This window comes from Sparus aurata, chromosome 7 (genome assembly GCF_900880675.1).
Source record: "Sparus aurata chromosome 7, fSpaAur1.1, whole genome shotgun sequence".
Classification (NCBI taxonomy): domain Eukaryota; kingdom Metazoa; phylum Chordata; class Actinopteri; order Spariformes; family Sparidae; genus Sparus; species Sparus aurata.
Genome location: NC_044193.1, coordinates 26,386,336 through 26,409,889, shown reverse-complemented (window position 1 = coordinate 26,409,889; position 23,554 = coordinate 26,386,336). Strand labels below are relative to the sequence as shown.

General features: G+C 44.1%; 1 protein-coding gene across 10 annotated transcripts in view; it reads right to left on the bottom strand.

Annotated features, from left to right (window-relative positions):
- The window catches only part of agrn (agrin), a 279,643-nt gene that overhangs the window by 66,229 nt on the left and 189,860 nt on the right, over positions 1-23,554 (bottom strand). For all 10 annotated transcript variants that reach the window (XM_030421898.1, XM_030421897.1, XM_030421900.1 and 7 more), the window contains 3 exons: positions 13,719-13,940; positions 3,446-3,643; positions 2,733-2,933 (listed from right to left, as the gene is read on the bottom strand). In XM_030421898.1, the coding sequence (XP_030277758.1) occupies positions 2,733-2,933; positions 3,446-3,643; positions 13,719-13,940 (621 nt within the window). The remainder of the gene's footprint in view (positions 1-2,732; positions 2,934-3,445; positions 3,644-13,718; positions 13,941-23,554) is intronic.

Genomic DNA, 23,554 nt, shown 5'->3' with positions numbered 1-23,554 from the left:
TCTGTGTGCGTGGTGACAGTGAGTCTGTGTCGCGGGCACAGAGGTTCACATTTCTTCATGCTCCACATACAAAAAAGGTCACTCGTCTCAGTCAATGAAATGATGTTAAATCGACCACAAGAGGCTTTGGCGGCACGATTCGCCTCACAGGCCCAGGGCCAATACGGTAGACAATGATAGAAAGAAAAAAAAAGAAAAGAAAGAATCACCCCTGGCTAGCAATCAAAATGGAAGAGGATTTCTCTCATCTCTATATGCTCTGTCCTCCATCTCCCCGTTCTTTTTTCTTCTCTCCAGCCATCCCTCCTGCTGGCAGGTGTAATCTGCTCCCCTTCACACCTTGTCAGAGGATGACTATGTTCCCTGTGACGACCCAACAGCCGAGGGGGGAACGGCACCGCCTGCATGACAACCAGAGGTTGGCATGTTGCTCCCTCCAGAGTTGTCCCCAAGACGGGCCGAGCGAGGGGCTGTGATATCCTGCCTCGGTCTGTCAGCGCTGATCAAGATATGATTTGCACGGTGAATTAGATCTCATTTATTCAGAATGTGGAGGAACGACGGAGCTACAGGCGTAGAAATCACGGGTACTCACATTAAGTGCCATCGGTCACACACTTAAAAGCATAATTGGATGGAAGGGCTTGATAAAATGTATACCGCCGTTCTCATATAAAGGCTGGAATTCAATAGATGTGACAACATGATCAAATAAAAACTCAGCCCCTGATGAAAGCCGAAGAATACAATAAATACACGAACATGTTTCTGGCACAGCTCAATACTGTTTTCATTTAGGAATAAACCATTCATTACCCAGTGTTAAGTCAATTGTATGCCTTATAAGCTAATGAATGTATCTGAATGACAATAATTATTAAGAACAATAGTTCATTTCTTAGTTAAAATGGATTGACATCCATAAGAAACATGTAGTGGCTGCAGCAAATTAGGAAAAACTGTGAGGCTTCTTACTTAGATAAAATACAATATAATAATTATGGTAAATTATAAATATATAAAGAATGGTTTGTATTTTGATTTTTTTTGTAAATTGTCACTCAACTGTGGAATTATCAGTGTGATAACCAAACTAATCAGCACACACGCTTGGATATGAATCAAATTCAGTTTCTCTACATTTAGCGTACAGGTATTAGTTGTTGTTGAGGTGTTAACATTAGGAAGTCAACGTTACTACATGTTAGAAAAGCAGACACATATAGCTAACTTGTTTGTGTCGAGTTGTAGGGTTCGTCTCTGATGAAATGGTAAACATTCTCTGTAAATATGACATTACTGGCTGACATTGTCGATGCTAACGGTAACGTTAAACTGTCAAAAATAACCTACGCTAAGATGTCTGACACGAGTTGATTACTTCACAACAAATGAACACGCTCTGATTTCGGTGTAGAGCGTGTGAAGCTAACGTCATGTCAGGAAAGCAGACATATTAGGCTAATTACTTTAAGTGTAGTTGTAGGTAAATATTAGAGATAATATGGTTAAGCTTTTTGGGTTAATACCGCTTAACTGACTAGCACTGTAGATGCTAACTGTCATGTTTACTGTCAAAGAGGTAATTTAGTTTGTCTACAGTTAGCCTAGAGGTATTAGTTTTTGCTGAGGTGTTGTCGAGTTAACGTTGCCGTACGTCAGAGAAGCAGACATATTTAGCTAACTTTGTCTCTGATAAAACAGGCTAAAATTGTAGATGCTAAGGCTGCTAATTATCGAGTTGAGCTGTAGGTAAATGTTTGAGATAATATGATTAAACTTTAGGGTAGATACTGCTTTAGTGGCTAGCAATGCAGATGCTAACTGTCATGTTTACTGTCAAACATGACCGATGCTAAAATGTCAGAAACGAGTCTCCTTTAGTACTTTACGTCTTGGATATGAATCAAGGAGGTACGTTTGTTTTTCTGAAATTAGCCTAGAGGTGTTGGTCATTGTTGAGGTGTTGTGAGGAAATGTGAACAGTAGGTACCTAATGTTACGTCAGAAGAGCAAACATCTCAACAATTGTTTGTGTGGTGTTAAAAATGTTAAAACAATGCAGATGCTACAGTCTGGTTAACTGTCAAAGACAACCTGCGCTAAAACACCGGACGCAAGCCACCACTCAATTAGTTAATACAGAAAGAACACGCTCTCAATTTAGTGCAGTGCGTCAGACTGGACTAATGATTTATGTTAGGATAGGAATCGAAGAGGTGATTTTGTTTTTGTTTTTCTGAAGTCATCTGTCATTTACTTTAGTCTATGGCCCAACAGTTAAATTAGGTCTCCAATCGTCAGTTAAAGTGCTGTTATTAATGAGACATGAAAGCATCACGCGTGCATTTTGGATGAAGGAGATGTCTGCACCTTGAAAATTAAATCGTACGTAAGCGAGTGTGTGATGCAGGAGTTTTCTACATGGACGTTTTGGTAAACAAACGCTGTGATTGCTTCTGTTGTTTCTAATATGTACAGCTGACCTGAACTTAATCACCCGGAAAGCATTTGTGTTCCTGTAACAGGTTGTGTTGACGGACACGCAAGTCTGACTTTCGCTTCATCACTTCGAGTTAGCCCGCTGGCATGCCGCTGGTGGCATACGCGACCATTATGACAATCCACAGATGACTGAATAGTGTACCACAGGTCAGTTGATAAAGATAATTACACCATTTCAATGGCCGATTGGTTAGCATAATTACACCATTTCAGAGTCCATTTCCTACCTTCATCACAGCTGCCGAGCCTCGCCACATCAATCCTCCTCTTCTGCATGCACGAGGACGTGCGGAGTTCACACTCGTTGTTGTAGGTGGTGCCATCGCTTCCACACACGGTGGATAAGGGCTCGCCGGAGCACTGTGGGCATTCACACTTATTCTGGACACACCGGGCACCCCAGGCACAGACAGTGCTGCCGCATGTTTCTGAATTACACACACAGCAGAAGGATCTGTCAGAGCATGAGGGGTCAGTGCAAAAAAAAAAAAAAAAAAAAAAGGCAGATATTCATGGAGTTGTTTTGATGGATTTCATTCGCACGGGGCCTCGATCTAAATCCCTGGAATGGGTATTTAAATGAGATATCTGCGGTTCTTTCCTACTTGCCATGCATGCCACTTCCCCTGTAATACAACCCTCTCTATAGGCCGACATATACATCTACCCTTCTTACAACCCCATCTGAGTCCCCCACTATTCAAATCAAGTTTGTTAGAATGTGCACTGTCCGCCTGCAGCTATATGAAGGACCTGTTGTGCTCTGCTTGCATTTTTTAAGTCCACATTTTATTTAGAGCTCTAGAATTTTTTTTTATTCATTTCTCTCTGATCACGCAGGATTTATATGTAAACCCAGCATAATTCATGTTCTTCAGGGCTCAGAAGCAACACACTGTAAGCACGACACACATGCTGCATAAATGCATGCATTACTTACTGCACTCTCCCTGGCTGACCACTCGGAGGTCCATCTGTTCTTTGCAGGCGCGCACGTGCAGCTCACACTCGCTGTTGTAGGTGGTGCCGTCGCTGCCACACACCGGCTGGTGGGACTCCACACACTCGGACGCACACACACACTGCCCGCTCTGGGCGTCGCAGATTGCCCCGAAAGAGCAGTTGGCACAGGTCTCATCTATATGGAGATAAGGGAGAAGGCAGAGGGTGAGTGTGTGTGTGTGTGTGTGTGTGTCAGATATTCTTCAATGATATCTGTGGCAAGTTGGCTCTAAAAAATAGGGTTAGGGTTGACCCGAACCCCAAATTTAAATAATATAAGACGATGTCACACTATTCATATTTTTCTGTGTGACAAGTTTAAAATGGATCAAATTGATTGAATGGCATTAATCTCTTAATGTATTGCAGCACCTTTCTGACTTACTGTTTGATGAGCCATGATGCATCACTCAAACGGACATAAAGTTGGAATCAGTTCTTGCCTGACCACACATTCCTAGTTCTGCACAATTGAACTGTGCATTTGTGCAAAATAGTACATCAATATACGCACCACATTAATTTTTATGCACCTTTGTGGTCGATATTAAAGCAACGTCCATCGAGATAAAAAGCCAGTGCTAACGTGCTAGTTTCAGAAGCATTAAGTTATTTATAATACTCTCAGCGTTTTAAGAATTATAATGCGAACAGCTGACATAACACAATGAATTAATGAAAATCACTTGTTTTCTCTTTGTCTTGATAAGCTGTGTTGGTAACAGCTCTAGTGTAATGCTTAACGGTGCAGTGGCAGAGCAGATACAGGAAGTGCAAAGATGCAAAGTTTCCGCCCCCCCACCTCCAAAAGAAAAAAAACTTTACTGCAGTCCACCTGAGGTCCATTCAATCGATTAGAAATACTTTGAAGAGGCTCACACCTGTCTATTAAAAAGTGTTACGGTTCACATGCATGTCAGAGCTAAAAACCAAGCCATGAAATCCAAAAAGCTCTCCACAGATAGAATTCTACTGAGGCACGGATCTGAGGAGGAGGATAAAAAAAAAAAAAAAAAAGAAGTTCCCAGGAGCATAGCGCGCTCCATCTTTGATGAAATTTGGAACCACCCAAAAACCACTCTTTGTGGACCTGTAACTAAATAACTGAACTCAAAGAGCTTTGGAAGTTCTCTGCAAAAAAAAAAAAAAAAGAAAAAAAAAAAGAACATGCTGCCAAAAGGACAACCGTCTCTGCAGCCCCGCATCACCGGGACTTTATGGTGGAGTAGTCGGAGCTGAAGATACTCCTGAGAAAAAGCCACATAACAGCCTGGCAGCAGTTTGCCAAACAACACTTAAATGACTCCAAAAAGGATGAAGGAAAGATTATCTGGTCTGATGAGACAAGAACTGAACTCTCTGGACTGAATTCCAAGTGCTCTGTCTGGTGAAAGCCAGATACTACTCAAGGAAGGAAGCGTCGTGCCAGCAGTTCCTCTCCCATCTTTTGGGGATGCTTCTGAGCAGCAAGTACTGGAAAAGTGAAACAACTGAGTGAGAAAAGTCACACTTTTCTGTCTTGATCACTTTGTAACCTTGTTCATATCTGCTTATAAATATGCTGTTTTCCGGCTCACTTTGAGACTGAAGCAGGCAGATGATATCTATATTTCATCTCCAAAAGGCGGCATTGAGATATCCAAAAGGCTTAGAGAGCTTTCGGGGCTCCTTATTAGTTGGAGGATTCACTAGGATCATCTCTCGAGGAATTGCCCGCTACTGGAGGCAAAGGTTTTCCCCGAAGAGACAAGGCGAGGCAGGATCAGACAGCTTCGCGGCGCAGACTGATGTCACACGGGGGCAGGAAACGCACGAGAAGGCGAACGCGAGACGAGCCAGCAGTAAATGCACCTCTCTCTCTGACACCAATTACACCTGGAGGATTGCATTAGCACAGCTCGCTATCACATTCAATTAGGGGCAGGCTAATAACCGCTGCTGATTTAGCACTAATTGAGAGAGGCGAGGCTGGAACCCTCCACATTATTAATCTGTTTATTACTCTATCTAGTGCTGCATCCTCTCCTTTTTCTTTGATGAACTGCCTGGGCTGTGCACTGGATTTAACATACAGTACATTGCCTGCAGGAGCGATATATGATGTATTAGTAGAATGACACAGTTCTTTGAAGTTAAATGTAAAGAAATACACATGCAGACTGTGCAGGACTAATGTCTCAGGTGTTGGTCTGGGGCTGTTATTCACAAAACACAGTATTCTATTCAAGATGACTGAAATCGGGACCAAGACCACAGTGTTCATGTATCGAGACCGTGAAAAGACCAAGACGTTGAGGAGTTAAGACTAAGTTCAAGTCCACGGCACGACAGGTCCAACAGTCAAGACACACTGACAATAAAATGTGGAACCTACAAACCATGGCACTCCTATAAATGTATCTGAAAGATCCACATCCCCCGTAAAAACAAATGAAATCTCACCTCTCTCATTGTTATAAATATTATATGTGTGTGTATGTTTAATCGTAATCAAAAAGCATTGCGAAGGAGAATCCACGTGTGTTTACTGTGAGCAAACAAATGCGAACAAACCCGAAGGAACACTCCTTTTCAATGTCTCACGCACACACCACACGTTTTTTTTGTGCAGGCACCAGATTTTCTGGGCGACTCTTATCTTCCTAGAAACCATCGTTAAATATGGTATGCATGGAACACTTCGCTTTTGGTTTTGACTGGTCTTGAAGTAAAATCCAGAGTCGTCTCGATGATTGATGATCCTGAGGCGAGACCTTCAAGAACTGGTCTTGAGACTGTTTTCAAGACCACTTTCCAGTACTACAAGGCCCCTCATGCTGCATTCCAACGTTGACCGAGTGTTGTACTTTTTCTGGTTAAAAATGTTCAAGGTCTGAGCTTTCCGCAGCTTTGGCTCCAATTAAGACAGCATCCAATAATATTTCAGACAATGATGTGCTTCCAACTTTGTGGCAACAGTTTCTCTTCCGACACGACAATGCCTCCGTGCAGAAAGCCAGGTCTCGAAAAAAAAAAAACGGTTTGCCAGGTTTGGTGTGGAGGAAGTGTTCTAGCCCACACTGAGCCATCCACCACTTTTGGGATTAATTGGAATGCCGAATGTGAGCCAGGCCTCAGCATCAGTGGCAGACCTCACTAATGCTCTTGTTTGCAGGATGGGAGCAAATCCCTTCAACCAGGCTTCCAAAATCTTGTGGAAAGTCTCCCAGGAGAGAGGCGGCTGTTACAGCTGCGTGTTAATGCCACCGGTTTTGGAGTGATGTGTTGACACAATCACACATAAGTGTAATGTTGGCAAACACATATATTTATGACTTAGATAAAAAAATAAAATATCTATTGCCGGTGCTCAGATGTTGCTATTTTTCGACACACTGGCTGAAAAAGAGACTAGAAGGAGACGCTTTATGGTATCTGTGGCTTTCTGTGTCAAAAAATAAATAAACATGAAATACAAGTGTCGGTGAAATGGGGGTTGCAGCGGTCGCGGCTCCTCTCTGGTTGCGGCGGCCATAAATCAGGAAGCGGCTGCGGCGAGTGTTGTCCTTTATCAGGCACTGTGTCCTGATAGCAGCCTCGCTTCTTTATCAGCTCCTGCCCCTCGCACCTGGCTCTCCACGCTGCCCGATCCTCCAGACAACATGCGTCGCGAGCAGGCAGAAAAGGAGAGGAGCTTCAAAGCCGGGAGGCAAGGGAGAATTGTCGCCATTACTGGTAATGTCAGTCATCTCCCGAGTCTGCCGTTACTAATTCTGAGTTTCAGTGAAAACAGTCTACTTCTCTTTCTGAAGGCGGATAACCTCTCAACTAAAAAAAGTTACGGTAAGAACTGAGGCAGCTTATGCATTATGAAACATGCTCACGCTGTTAAAAATGGAGAGCTAGTGTGCTAACATTAAAACCTGAGATCTTTCATCTCATTCAAATACCTTTCATGTCCACCAAAGCAGGAACCTCTCCAGCCCAGGGAAAATATACAGTGTAACACAGTGTGTCCGAGATCAAAGTTAAGGCCATCTCACGCCAGGTCGACTAAAATCTAACGCCGACTGTATCCTGAAAGACAGCCTGCGGAGTAAACTATAAATGGTAGAAGCATGACATCACAGACGACCCAGGTAACCACCTGATTCCGGCTGATTGCGGCTCAAAGTGGGCGCCAAACTTGACGCGCCTCTGGTCCGTCAACGGCTGCCAGGTTTGGATATGTTTTAGGCGCGCGGTGAATCAGCTACACTTAGCGACACTCTGGCAAGCTTTGAGCCGGTGTTGGAACCCAGATCAGTGGAGCTGGGATGATATTTTTGTGCCATTCATCCCAGTCCTGGCACGACCCCGCTACCACGGCCCGATAAATTTAGGCTGTTGTTTGGCCAAGCCGTTTTTAGTACCTGGGAAATCCAGATTTCTTCACAGTCAAAAATCACACAGTCTAAAAATTGAAGATTAGGTTTATTTATGACATATCAGGGTCTTGGATTTACATATATCTCATTTAAAAGGGGTTTCAAATGCGAGCAGAGAGCAGATGTGATTGTGTCACATGAGGAGTTTTTATCTAGCCATTAGACAATTGCTGTAGGTCACTGTATGAGGTTTATCTGATATCAGCATGTTGGTGTTCCTGTAACATGCAGACTTAGTTGACTTGTTATCTTCATCTTTTTAATTTTCAGTTCTCTGTCTAATTCTGGCTAGGTTTAGGCAACAAAGCTACATTAAGATAAACCCTTTGCTTCGCTAACTGCATTCGAGGAGCTTCATTTCTCACATGTGCATATTTTCACATTCTTTTTCCCAAGTTGCAGAGCTATGACACGACAAAAACGTGATCAGCTGCAAATTACAGTCCTGGAACCGCATTAATTATGATGTTCTGGAAACAACAACAACAAGGCGATACGAGGTTAATGTATGTGACGGGGTAACGCAAAGATGCTGTGTATGACTGTGGACTCTCCTTATGGGAAATCAACATCCCCACGTTTGTCTCTATTTCCTGCCATGTCACTGTTTTAACTGACAAGCCAAACTTTAATCCTTTGCCGACAAGTTGCTAGAATTTTTGTCAAGGTCCCCTTCAAATCCCCTGGACCCATAATTGGGCGCTACTGATGCCGATTCTTGCACTGTGACCGCCTCCCTTGTTGTGTTTGCCGTCAGTGTTTGTGGTTTTGGGAGCGGGAGTGAGAAATAGGGGCAGGTTTGTATAAAAAAAGTGGCCTTGAAAGCATGAAGGATTGAGTCATTGAGGAGAAAGAGAAAAAAAAAACCAAAGACCCTCCAGCTTTACGGTGGTTTGTTGATATCCTCACCGGGGAAAAACACTGAATTGCAGCTGAGGGGTTCTGGGCGGGGGTATTACCTCAGGATTAAGCAGAAAAAAGTGGGCTGGTTCGTGTTTTTGAAGGCTTGCGAACATGCCTCGGTGATAACAACTCCCCCGTCGATGGCTGCCTGGCCGGCACACTATTGACTCTGCCCCCCCCCCCACCTTCTCTGCTCCTCCTCATCTTATTTAGCGCCATCTCCTCCTCTACCTGCGTTTATTACTTCCCCCCCTCCCTTTTTCATTTGCCCTCTTTTTACTGTCTCTCTCTGACCAATCTCGTGCCGCTGGTGTGACCTATATTTCTTACTCAACTGTGTATATCATTTCAAACACCTGTGGGAGAAAAGAAGGGGGGGGGGTTTGTTATTTCCTTTTCTCAAATGATTCTGGCGCCCGTGCTCTCATCTGTTTGGATAAAGCGGTTTGAATGACCCTTTTTCCAAGGCTCCTGATATCCAGCTGGGGGGTCTATTAACTGGGCACACTTCTCTCAGCCCACCTTACAAGGTCGCCCGCCACTCAAACGCAGTAGGAGGAAAAAAAATCTCCGAATAATAACAAATGTCACTCATATTGCTATCAGGTTGCACCTGAGCCATATAGATAACCGCCATTTTTCCAGCCCGCGGGGAAGTAAATGAAATTATGGCCGGGCCTATGTGACGCTGTAGTAAGCCACACACGCTAGCGCACACGGTTAAGCACACATGCACAGTTCTAGTCAGTGTTGTGGCACCTCTCTCACCTCTTCAACTTGTGCTGCCCTCACCTGCCTCCCTTAAGCTCCTGCATTTGAGGCTAGAAGCCATAAATCTGACAGCTTACGCATTACGGTGCATTTGGATGGAAATAACAAAACAGAGTCAGTAAACTAAAAGCAATGGGGGTTTTTTTTTAGGGCAATTTTAAATCACACATATATAAAACACTTTGTTTTAAAGACCTAATTTACCATTAACTGGGTGCTCATTAGCATGCATTTTGGTTCTGTTCTATTGATTATAAGGCGTTTATTAAGGACAGTATTCCACAACTAAGACCATTTACTAAAGGTTTTCCTCTCAATACTGACTTTAAGTAAGGAAGTTGCTGTACATGAGTTACGATCCTAATATGCTAACCTAATTATGGGCCTTATACATTAGTAGAGCCACGAGAATAGTTGGTCCCCCTTTATTAACACTTGGTAAATATTGTGTATATATGGTAGATTGTTCATATGTAACAAAACACAACAGTTTCCAAATAACTCTAAATTAAGTTTTTCTAACCCAGAATAAATTCAATATATAACTAATACAGTAGCAGAACCTTTGTGGGTTAGTACATGTCAAACTACTAGGGAATAAGTTATGAGTAACACCTCACTTTAGAATGGAAAACACATTTTATTTGTGCAATAAGTTCCTTAGTTTCTATTAATAAGCAGTAATTAGGAGGTTACTGAGGGAAAACTTTTAGTTAATGGTGTAATTGGTGAGAAATGACCAGAATTCGAAGGTAGCTCCAAAACTATATGGGGCAGCATAACCACTAGCAGCTGATCAGTAGCAACAAGCTGCCATTAGCAAGTACCTCAGTTAGCGGTGGAGCTGTCAGGAGTCTGCCTGCAGCGCGACCTGTAATGTTGGGGGAGGGAGTCGTTTAGGGAGTGGGGCTCGGTCAACTGGCCTCCCAATGAGTAAGGCTGGAAAGCAACATGCTGAGCAGGAAGCAGCAGTGTCTAACTTCAGAAGATAGCTCCGAATTACAGCACACAGAAGTTGTTGATGATGTTCACACTGTTGTTTCTTCGCAGACTGTTGATAATGTTCCTTCAATGGCCCATTAGTTGTGGAACATGGTCGTGCAGACTGAGGCATTAATACGGTTTATAATGACTAATAAAGAGCCAATGTGCTTCTAAAACGCATGCTAATAAGCCACTAGTTAATGGTTAATATGTGTTCCCTTATATGAAATGTTACCAAAAACATATAAAGCCCAACTGAACGCTGCTGAATAAATGGATGGAAAGGTGGCATTTAGTTAATGTTTTGATTTAAAAAAACCTAAAGCGATAAATCGAGACATATAATGCCAGTAAAATTCATCACTCCTTATGCCTTTTGCGAGTTATTTAACAACCTGGGTATCACCGAAAAATTCTCTCTTTATTCACCGCTTTCTATAACTTTTAATTATGACACTTCCAACGGCACCTGAAGGCAGCATATGTTCTTCCCCTCTCTCTCTCTCTCTCTCTCCCTTTCTGCCCCATAAACATGTACAGTGTATTAGTGATGGGAATAGCCTGTGATAATTAGGTGAGATAATAGCTTAAGTCAGGCAGTTGTTATGGTGCTGAATAAAGCCCAGTAAAGCTGTGCAAACAGCCCAGAAATAACCCACATTATCATTGCCATCATTCCTCGGCTGGCTCGCGCCTGGCAAGCCAGTGCCTCAGCATTTTTATGGCACCATAGCGCTGACGCAGGCCTGTTCCTCTGGGAGCCAAGAACCATCCATAGTGCTGGATTACAGACAGGGCCCTCCACTCCGCCAGCTCGCTCTGCCTCTCGCTTTTTAAAATAAAGACTATTCATTATCGCCGGGGGAACGCGGGACGACAGACCTGCCGTCTACCTGCGGTGAGGCGCGTAAAATTGAGTCAGCCCGCCTGCCCACCGACCAAACACTGCTCTCGCTCCATTTCCTGTTGGCATACATCCTCATGTGCTGGATTTCAATTTAGGGGAGGCTGGTAGAGGAAGATGATAGATGCAATACACGGGCAGGCAGAGTAGGACCTGTCCAGCAACTTACCCTGTCATTTACTCAGCACAGAAAGAAACTCATTCCCCTATTCATCTAACTCAACAGTTACACTCGCTCGAACCAAAAAAACGGAACCTTGAAAATGGTTTGCACGTATTAGAACGGCGGAGTAAAATTGTATACAAGCAAAGTGGGACTAATTCAGCTGTATTGATCATTTAGCTAGCTGCTCAGCTCATCCACAAATACAGCACCGCGGAGGCCAACTCATTTTAACTGTTATGGCCTTCAAAATATGCAGGGAAAAAAGTCTATTGTAATAAAAATGAGGCTGTTGAGAGAGTCGGTCCAAGCAGCTAATAAGCACTGTACTTTTTGCCCAGTGTGTGCGAAAAGCAAAAGGGCTTGATTCTAGACAAGGAAGAATACTCAATCACCAATTAGAGTCCATGAGAAAATTGGCCTTCCAAGATGGCATTAAGCCATCAAGAGTATTCACTAAGTGGGTTTACCAAGCTGTACAAATCTGTCCATATGGCTGCGTGCCTGCACGGCGGATCTGAAGATATTTTTTACCACTTCCAACTCTGCTGTTGTTGGTGTACTAATGACTGGCCCATACTCTGACACCGCAAGACAAAGCCAAGTGACTCATGTAGCCAATTAGAGACAAGTATGGTGCCACATTTGCCTTCTTCCGGAATAAAGTGCATCTTCACTCAAAGGTCAAAACAGGCAAATTGGTGTCGGTGTAGGAGTGCCGAAGAAGAGCAGGCAGAGAGAGACAAAGAGCAGTGGACGAGGGATCAGGTAATTAGTTAAGAGACCTGAAGATGTGTTACGTATTGTTTTGATTTTGTCGAAGTTAAAAAGAGAAGCCCCGGGGACGGTCAGCATAAATACTACTCCGTATGTGTTAATTGTTAATGTATGTGGATTAAAATATTGCCCCTGGGTGCTGCAGAACTGTTAATTAATTTCAGCTTAATTATATTCCATTGGGAGAGTTTTCTGCCTACCTGTGAACTATGATTCACACCATCTCATAGTGATTTCATTACCGCAATGTGACTGCATAATGTAGAAATCTATTACATGGTGGTTACCGGCAATTCATGGATGAGGATAGGCTGCCAGTGTCAGAAATGCTCCTAAGATACCTCCTAAAATGCTGGATCTGGTAGCTGCAAGTACAAGAGTCCATGCACCGATCTGATATCATGTGACATATTGATCCCAAAAAGGAGCCTGATCATTTCTGGCAGTGTCCCATACACCTGTGTGCAACTAAAACTGTTCCAGTTCCTGGAAATGGATGGAAAATTCTCCTTAAACGCCTATCCCCAGCCAAGCCAAAAGTAAATTGCAACGCTGTAGCTGAACCATTTGGAATACAGGCATAGTTTTGGGCTCTTTTAAGGGGTTACAGTCAGAATCTCTGTAAGTGCTTCTCTTACTGATCTATAATTCAGGAACACACCGAATTATCTTTTTTCATCTCTCGCCTGAATCCGTTAATTTAATGCAAAAAGAAGCCTGCAGATGACCTGTAACAGCCTTCATTAGCAGGAAAACACAATGGCTCCACATCACACAGAGTAACATGGTCCATGTTACTCTGTATAATAACAGTAGCACTGAAAATAGACACTTAACACATTTTCTCTAATTGAATATCCAGCCCACTGGGAAAAAAAACAACCCTTTTTGAGAGTAAAGGGGCAAATACTTAATATAGGTCTTTATTTCCTTGTTTACACTAACTTTGTGGATATAAAATAATCATAAACAAGTTGAAAGACTGCCTATACACACATATCTTCCTTTAATTTCTAAGCTTAGTACTTGAAAAACCCATTTAAATCATATAATCACGGATATGAAATCTCATTGGCAACATGATGCGTCATAGTGACGCGATATTTGTGTTGTTTTTCCACTGATGATTGATCTCAAACTGTAAAATACTGTTCCATAGAATAACATCTTTGCATTTATTTTTTAACATCAATACAGGGTTAGTATACAACATCACAACATCTCTGAACGAGGTGCCAGCGTATTTACAGTGTCTTTGGGGTTGTTTGGTAGCTACGTGGTGTTTTATTGCACAGTTACTCACCACAGGGTCCTTTGTGCTGGATGTGAATGGCCCTCTGCAGGGCACAACCCATCGCTCGCATCTCGCAGGGACTGCCGTAGCTGTGGCCGTCAGATCCGCACACTGGGTCGGACGTTTGCGGGCAGGCCTCGGGGCACTCGCACACCGGCTCGTTGTTCTTGACCACGCACACTGCCCCATGATCGCACACCTTATCCAAGCAGGGGCTCGGTATGCTGAGATCTGAAGGGCGAACACCGAAGAGACAGAGAGCAAAGTTAGATGGGGGGGGGGGATACTGAACAGGGTAGATGGGGAGCGGGAAGAATACAAAGTAGAGGTTGGAGAAAGGTCTGGGGCTTGAAAGGGCACAGGTGACAGGGAGGTAGGTTAGAGCTGGGGAACTGCGGGTTTTGTGTTAGAAAAGGTCTGGGGACGAAAAAAGGGACACGATGGAATATGCAACACGGCCCTGTTCCTGTGACACCTCAGCTTCCTCAGCTTCCTATGTCATTTCCTCGCCTTTGTGCCTATCCTGATGCTTCCTGAATCTTTGAAGATTCCTCTGAATCCACTGGCATGGGGACAGCGGATAAAAACATGGCCCTGTGGCACAATAGAGATGAAACAGCCTGCGAACAATGAGTTGCATAGCCTTTTTTCTTTCAGGCGAGTAAACGCCTGGATTAATTGACGTTCCCAATGTGCCCCCTTCAAAGGCTGCCATTTGCATCTCACTGAGAGCCACCGCTTCAGCCAAAGCCGGCTGAACTGACATAGAGGAGTGGGAAAAGGAAGAGCGAGAGAGCGAGAGAGAGAAAACGTGGAGACCGGAAAAAGAGAGGGGGGGGGGGGGGAGACACAGGCGAAGAGAAGAAAGAGCCCTCTGCTTAATAATTCAAAAAAGGCAAGCTCCTGGGCAGAGGCAGATATGAAATGTGAACATCACAGAGAGGTGTCTGCTTCAGTCTCTCCAGCATGACTTCATTAAAACAAGGACTGGATTTTGCACCTATGATTCTCGCTTGTGTCGGATGGGTGTAGGCTGGGCTGATACATCCCGACTTGATTAGGAGGAGGGAGAGGAAACCTGAAAAACTGTACGACACAAAATCTTTGATCCAGGCCCACCACCCTGACTCAATCAATTCTTTATAGCTCTATGACTCAATGGAAGTATTGTCAGCAGTGCCTTGACGCAAGCCTTAAGGTAGGATGTTATGCTCTCTGGTAAGAGTAAGCAAAAAGCGATAACATGACTCTTTAAGCGTTTTCATTTGGAAAGCTTCACGCATGAGGGATGGATCAGTCGGCTAAACGCGGTGTTGTCTGCAGATTAGAGGAAAACTCAGACGGAAGCATCAAATCATTTCTGATGAGAAGCGCTGGTGAAAAATTGAAAGAGGTGCATTTCACGCCCCAAAGTCAAGCAAAACTTCTGCCGTCCTGGTCTACCTTTTTTGTTTTTTGCTTTTTGTTCGGAAGGGGTTCGGGGCGCTGTCATGGAAACTGCCCCTTGTAATGACACCACCCATGGCTCCATCATTATTGTTACGATTATGGGATTAGATGGCATCACGGGGGGCAACTTGGCTTGCTTGGAGCCACATGATTCATTTATCAGCTCAGAAGTGTTCGGTAGTGCCTCTACTCGTGGCGCTAATGGGGTAAATTATCAACTGATAACACAGACGGAGGCAATTAGCTTCTTTCTGTCTGATTGGGGCGGTGGGGAGGGGTATGTGCGAGAAAGGATCAAGGTCAGATGAATATTTCAATACCAATCCTGTGGGCCATTTTTCTCTCCATTTTTCTCTCTCATTTTTCAAATAACAACAGAAGCTGATGTATAGATGTTTTAAACAGCAGAAACTACCAAAACACAAGCTCTCGCTGTTCCCTGCTAAGTCGTGGCTGTAAACTGAACAAATCTTTCCGGATCTCCAGCAAGGACGCCGGCTCTCCCATTTCAGTGAATGTCTCAATTTAGAAGGTGGAACACAGCTATTGATTTCTGTGTTTCGATGCCAAGCTGCCGCTTCAAAAGAGCTCGGAGGTGCCACATAAATATGTAAGCTGTTCAATGCTGCTTAATTTGGTGCGGCTTGAAAAACAATTGATTCCCCGTGATCTCTTTTCAACGCCCTGCATGCGTCAGCGTGTGTGTGTGTGTGTGCGCGCGTGTGTGTAACCGCTGTAAGCTTGTGATCCGAGCTTAACTGTACAACCTTGGCCTCCATAAAAGTTCACCAGCCCACTTCCCAAGGACAAGCTCCCTAAAACACAACTGCAGCCTCCGATAACGCCTCAGTCTGCCATTCTCTTTGTTTCACACACATAAAAAAAGATGAAAGAACCCCCCCTTCCAAAACTAATTTTTTTATCATCCTCTACCTCTGGGGGGCAAAATTTCCGCCTGATTTATTAACTAGAGAGGGTGTAAGGAAAGAAAAAAAAACAAAAAAAAAAAAAACAAGACAAAACTCCCCGAGTGTAAAAATCTTATGACACAGTTTAAAACTGAGGCTGTCTTTCTTTTTCCACTCTCTTGGATGCAGGCACAAGCTTTGAAATGGCAGCCTGTCACTAAGGCTCGTGGGTTGGCGTTCACAAGCCTGTTCCAGCTCGCTTTCTCTCCCTGGTCTTATCCCAGACACTTAAACACATCGTCTTCGCACGCGTACTATCAGTGTTTCTGTCAGACGCGACCAGAATAAACCAACGCTCCTGGGTTCAAACCCCGCTTTCTCTACGTGGGAATTAACTTGACGGTTGAATGGGAACATCTCGAGTGCCAAACACATATGTGCGGTAGCCAAAGCATTGTTTTAGTGGCTGAGCAGGTGCAGCGAGTGGTGCGCTGTGGCGGCAGGGGGGGGGAAAAGTCAGGAGAAGCTGTGAAAACATGAATAAATTCTTTCTATAATCAGGGATTGTGCTCTGCTCGTGTGCACTCAGCTCTCTGTCTGTAGCATGACGCTGGTTGAGAGGACTTTACATTCTGGGTGTCACCTCAGTCTGTATTCACTCTTGCCAGCCGTCGTGTAACTTTTCTATTGTAATTAGTGTGGTATTTTAATGGCATGGCACTGCTTCAGGGGAGGAGAGGATTACTTCGGGTTAAATCGCGCTGTGTCAACTTTCCCCCGCCAGAGGCTCTGGCCGGCCACTTTGAGAAATCGAGAAAACACATTCCTCTGATGTCCTGATGTCGGCTCACCTGTCCGCCTGAAGTATCATTACTGCCCACTTAGCGGTGTTATCTGACAGGGAAAGTGGCGAGCACGCCACCGCGCGACTTCTTAAGCTTTACAACCCCTCGTTAGGTCACCGTGTGATGGCACAGCGAGTCCCGGCAGGACTCCAGCTGCTGGTTGCTGCAGCGAGCCCTGTTAACCCCCCCCCCCCCCCCTCCATAACATGTCGGTGAAATGCTGGGAGATTATTTTGGCGGGAGCTTTCTCCCATCTCTGCTCAGCTCATACATATGTTAATTGGACTTTCCCCCTCGGGTCTGTGTGCAATTCCAAATCATTCCCTGTATTATGCAGGGCAGTGAATCAGTGTAATCCAGGTGATGCTTGCAGTAGCCAACTGGCAGGAAGAACCACCTACAACCGCACACCATTACAACACCGGACTCCAATGGGGCGCAGCCAGTCCACATCAAGCCCCGCCTCCTGTGTTTCTTCACCTGCAGGGGCTTTGATCCGACTCCCTTTGCCTTCCTGGCATTAAAAACATTTATGTATCATATTAGTCGAGGGAAAGGGCGGCGCAGAGAAAAGGCTATATTAGCATACAGCAAAAGGCTTACCCGCGGGCTGTGTCTGTCTACCACTGAATACTTATCACAGGCAGAAGGTGAATCGAAGCCTCTTTGTGCATTTACAACCGAGAACGTGCTGCTCTTCAAAATGGAGACAAGCGAAAAAACAGCGCGGGGAGAGAAGAAAGACAAGCTGCCATCCCTGATCTCATGACGTGCATCTGTGGGAGCGGAGATGACTTCCAAACACTGTTTATCTAATGCACACCAGTGATTTTATCATCGGGTGCGAGTGCCACAGGAGTTTCGAAATTATTTTGAAGATTTTCGCGGAATAAATGAGGCAAAAGAAAACCTAAGTGAAGATGGAGTCGGAAAGCTCGACACTGACTAAACCTCAGGAGCTGCAGCGTGCGGAAGGGCTCGGCTGAAACAGGAAATTAAATGAAAAATGTAGAAATTGGAAGAACTGTGTAGTTGATGATAGCCCCGCGGCATGCAACACCCACAATGCCTCCAGTCACTTCTGACACCCCATTGACCCACATTTCTCTGCAATTTCAGCACGATGACAGCCTACGGGCTGCAGTAAGTGGACCGGCGGTCCCTAGCTGCTGTCAGTCTGGCTCCCACGGCACTTCCTCTAATTAACTTGATTAGGAAAAACAGCACTGGTGATCTCAGGCTGACTTACATACTCAAGCTCCACAACTGTTTGTGAGTCCAATCACTGCAGCCGGCGGAGATGCTAATCAAATAAACATGCAAATGATAAAATATTCGGCACCGAGTCTTGACACCTAAGGTGACTGATTTTCCTTCCCGGCTTTGCAGAGCTCTTTGTCAATGACAATGTGTCTGCCGCTGAGTGATTTTGTGTTAACCTCCGCCGGCGACAGCCGACACATTTCAAGCAACTCGCTCGCGCTCACATGAGTTTTTCTGTGCTTGCAATCATCCACTCACACGCACACACGCACATTTAGCTGTGTACACATGAAATGACAAAAGAGCTGTGAATAAAGAATTCTGTCCACAAAAACGAGCTACTACATTTGTTCACTTGTAGTTTGCCTGCCAATGTGTTCCACTCAGACTGTGTCTGTTTTAGTGGTTCTACAGAATTATCCTCCTCTGCGCTCAAAAGCCACACTGCTGCTTGTATTTCTATTTTATGAACAGCCTAACTACCAATTTAGAAGCGCTCCATGTCCTATTCTACTAATACCAGACACGAGGCTAGTACATCAACAGGCTCCGGGGAGCTGTGGTGTGCCACCTCACACTTCTGCTTCCATTGATTCAAAGAGCTACTGAATATGCACTAAATAGCTTGACTTTCAGGGGCTGCATAAAGAATCCTCTGGGCAGGAAGTAAACAGTGATATAACCTGAGCCAAGATGAAAAAGCAATATCAAGTTTTAATTAAACCACTTAAAACGTACTGTATAAATGTATTCATTTTACGCACAGTCTGGCTCTGTGCTATTATATAAATAGACCTATTGTGCTTTTTTTTTATTTTTCCTTTCCTTCAGTGTGTTATAAAGGTTCTTGAAAGTTAAAAAGGTAAAAAACAACAGATGTTTCTCACTCCTACAGAAAACACTGCCCCTGAAATGCCTCGTCGGGAGACCTGCCTTTAATTCTGTTACTTTGTGACATCACCGGGTCACACATTTGCATAATTTATGCCTAGAGGCTAACAGAGGGCTTCAGACAGAGAGGGATTCTAGTGGTAACCCAAATAAATTATAACTTACAGAACATGATTGCACTTACATGAATACTTTTGCAAGCCACTGTATGATTCAATTATATAAATGATAAAAACATATCTCCTTGAAATACAGACGAACCAACTACGCTGTAAAGCTTTCTGTTGCTTCAGTTTACTGAGAACGCTGCTGTCCATTACACACATACACACACTAAACTCTAAACAGGGATTGAACTGTGTCTTTTTTCGACTCAGCAGCGCTCTCTCTGCAGCTCTTAATGTCTTTTCATAAAGCTGCAGGCAGTAAACTAGGGGCCGGGCAAAAGCACATTAAGCAGAGTGGGTTACACACAGGTACAATGAGGAGTTGAGGACCCACTAAGCAATTTTGATCATTATTGTTGAAAGCACTGTAGAGATGTTTCCCGCTTTCTGTGACTTTCCTGCCAAATTCATCAGCATTTCACAGCCTAACGGTTGCCAGTGTCCAAACGCTGTTGCTGAGCATTCATAGACTCCAGAGATGTCTCCTTTTTCTACACGGTGAACATTATATTATCAGCTATTGGTGTTTCTTATTCCTACATAAGATGGGGAGTAATTGTATTCACTGTTGCAACTTTTAGGCAGATTGACCAATCCGCTGTAGGGGATACAACAGACTCACAAAAGCAAGCTACAAAGTAACAGCCTTTGAAAACTATAGGGTGCCGGTGTATCTCCGTTGCTTGCTCTAAATATAGCTAAGCAGTTAAAATAACATTTCAGCTACAATGGGCCGCACTGCGTGCACACTTCCTGGTTTAGCTCGTGGCCGAACACTGCTGTGCTAACATCATATGGGAAGGGGAAGAAAAACAGCACCTCATTGCTTCAGTCTAAAAATATTGTTTATGTGTTCCACACTCCGAAACATCTAACCGGCACCATCTGTATGGATCTATAATGAATTATAAATTAACCACAGCAGATACGTCTTGGTTTTTAATCTGATTCTGTAGGTGATTAAAATTCCGACACAAACATCCTGGTGGCAAACAAGATGAAAATAAAGTCCAGATTAAAAAGGAAGGAGAAGCACAAACGACGATCTTTTTAACAGCCAGCAGCTGTGTCATCTTTGTCTGCGATGACAAACATCTTTTCTCTCTCCAGTGTCACAGCGCTCTTTTATTCAATCTCCGAATCCAAGGCTGCAGACATATTCACCCTCCTTCCCAGAATCCTGCTCTGATTCACTTCCAGCAAATCCTTCGCAGACTCACGTGTCCTCGGACATCTTGAGGATTTGTGACTGTGCCTGGACGTGAGTTAATCAGCTAAACGCCACGCGGGGTCTGCATCTCTAAATTGAAGTGCTTTAGATATCAATCAGACAGTTTTCTAGGGAGGACAGCAGTGAGGACGCTGTAGACATGTAGGTTCTTTGCATGACCGTTCTTTGTGGAGGCGAGCCACGGCAGGGGGGGGGCGGACATTAGGAGCTGTCGCCCACATGAAAAGAGATTTACGACGGTGTCAGAACTGAAGAATTTCATCCGTTTGACAGCTGGCAGGGCGATCGATCACCCCGCCCCACGCACCACTCAGCCAATGAAACGAGGAAAGAGATCATTATTTATCAAATAATGATAGTTTAATATATCAAACTCTTCCTTTTCACATGTCTGAAACTTTGCCTGAAGCCTCGAGTCGGTGTGTGAGCGCGTGTGTGTGTGCGTTTGTGTGTGCGGCGGTGACACAGCGGTCATTGTGCAGTCATCTTTTGACACTGCCAGTTACTGTCAGAGCACGAGCACAATAGAGCACAATGGAAGTGTGTCTCGAACTCTACACTGTGTGAGTGCGTGTTCCTACCGTGTGATCAGCGTGGGCTACAAATCGATCCCCGTCTTTTTTGGAAACACACACACACACACACACACACACATTCTCGTACTTCTATTCTTGTGAGGTCCCTCGTTGACAAAATGCATTCCCTAACCCCTTATCCTGACCTTAACCATCATCACAATTAAATGCCTAACCCCAACCCTTACACTAACCAGAACCAAATTCTAACCTAACACTTAAAACCAAGTCTTTTTGTCCTCAATTGCACCACTTGTCCCAAAATAACTTTGAGTCTGGCGTCTGTCCCCAAAAGTTGCATAAGCCGGACAACATGGAGACACACACTCCATGTATCCCCTGGGTGTCTTTAAGGACCGTGAACATCTGAAGTTTTCTGAGCAGCGCTATTATCGACAGGAATCGCTATTTAATCTGGACTGAGTACAGACACACTGGCAGTAAAAAGAAAGAGAAAGCAAGAAAGAAAGAAAGAAAGAAAGAAAGAAAGAAAGAAAGAGAGAGAGTGAGAGAAGAAAGAAAGAAAGAAAGAGAGAGAAGAAAGAAAGAAAGAAAGAAAGAAATAGAGATAGAAGAAAGAAAGAAAGAAAGAAAGTTCTGACATGTACATGGGCGCACACACAAACACGCACACACTGCTTGCATGCATATCATCTGTCTGACTAAACCAACAGTCTCTGTGGGCACCTACGCTCGCCTCTTTTGATGTTTAATTAAAACTGAATAGGGGGGAGGGGGGCATTCATAGCACTCTGTTTTGAAAAATATGCAAATGTCAATACAAAACGCATTAAAGAAACATACTACCAGTCGCTGACGGCTGCGATGTGCAAGGGAAGGGAGGAAGGATGGAGAAAGAAAGTAAAATAACCAAACAAATGAGGGAGGGGAGGGGGAGGGGGAGGGGGAGGGGGGAGGGACCGAGACACCATTTGCCAGAAATAATGAAACGGAGCAAAACACATAAGAGCTCGCACTGCCATTTCCTCTGCTTAATTTATGCACAGCTCAGACGGCCGAATAATGCTAATGAGTGCCGGTGCCTCCTGATGCTGACAACTGAAGATAACTTTGGTATTCAGCTCCACCCCGACGCCTGGAGGATGGACGGATCTCTCCCGTTTTATCGGCCCCTGTCACAACAACAATGACAACGTGGACAGCAACTCCGGACAAAACTACACAACACGTCCACCGTGTGGATTCGTTTATTGAGGTAATGCGACAGCAAGCAGCACAGGCAGTTAACTCCGGCTTTATCGTGCATGCCAGGTTATTGGGTTATGATGAGAAACCAAAACCAAAAAAAAAAAATACTTCCAATTCAGGAGGAGACTCCCTTAATAGGATGCATCAAATCAACTCCAAAAATGACCAGAGAGCGACGCGGGCCAGATCAGAGACCGAAATGGGCTGTTAGAATACCAGCGAATGAGGAGCAAGCCAGTTGTTCCTTCTTAAATTAGCAAAAGAAACTGAATGAGTTCAAAGGGACATCCGTTAAAATTAGCAGTTTAAAGAGGAATATAAATCGTATTTGAGTGAGTTGAAGATGTATTTAAAGATCTGTGTGATCATTTTTTTTTTTTTTAATTATGTTTATTATTTCTGTCAAGTCGACACATCTGTTGGAGCGTGTGCAGCTCACAGATGGATATGTACCAATATTTGCTTGCAATTAGGATCTAATTATATAACAACCCAGATGAGCTACCTCAGAGCCTAACAGGGCTCATTTTGAAGCTTTCATTTCTCTTCATTCTTTTCTTATATTTGCAAAAGAGCAGTCTACAATACACTGAGGGAGCGGGCTTCTTAGATTCATCAGACAGAAGCTGATTCAGGGCCATCCTGCAGAACCTCGAATTACATTCAGTCGGAACGTTTTAATGTTCGACGCGAACATTTAAAAACTCAACTCAGTCATATTTGCAAATATGCCAGACGGGCAACTATGAGACAGTCTGTCTACCAAGATCAGGTCAAATGGTCTTGCTGATCAGGTCGATACATTCCAGGTTACCCATTATGGATTCAGTTCCAGTGATTTGAGCCGATCAGCTTATTGATCCGAGCTGCCAGCAGTGAACACTGACTCGGCTTCCTTCAAAACTGTAAGAGCTGCAACAACAAAATATTTACATTTTTGATCAATCTTACAATCATTTTAATGTTGATCAATTGTAAAAAAAAAAATGCTAATCACAATTTCCGTATTTCCAATCAGGAAAGAGAACTCCATAAAGAGGCGGTCCTGTCTGCCCGTGAACCGACAGCCTACAGAAGCTCTAAGGTGTTTCAAACTTTAGTTACTTTCGGTTATCGAAAGATTAACCTAAAAGGATTGGATGCACGGGATTCCAAAAGATTCCACAGAATGCAGCTGAACTCTGACCCCTGTGCAGCTTTTACGCTCAGAAATGGTTTAAACTGTGCCTGGTGCTTTCTTCTGGCAGGTGCAAGCTTTTATTAGATAGTCCCGGTGATGGAGCGAGGGAGCGTTTGGGAAGCGGTGA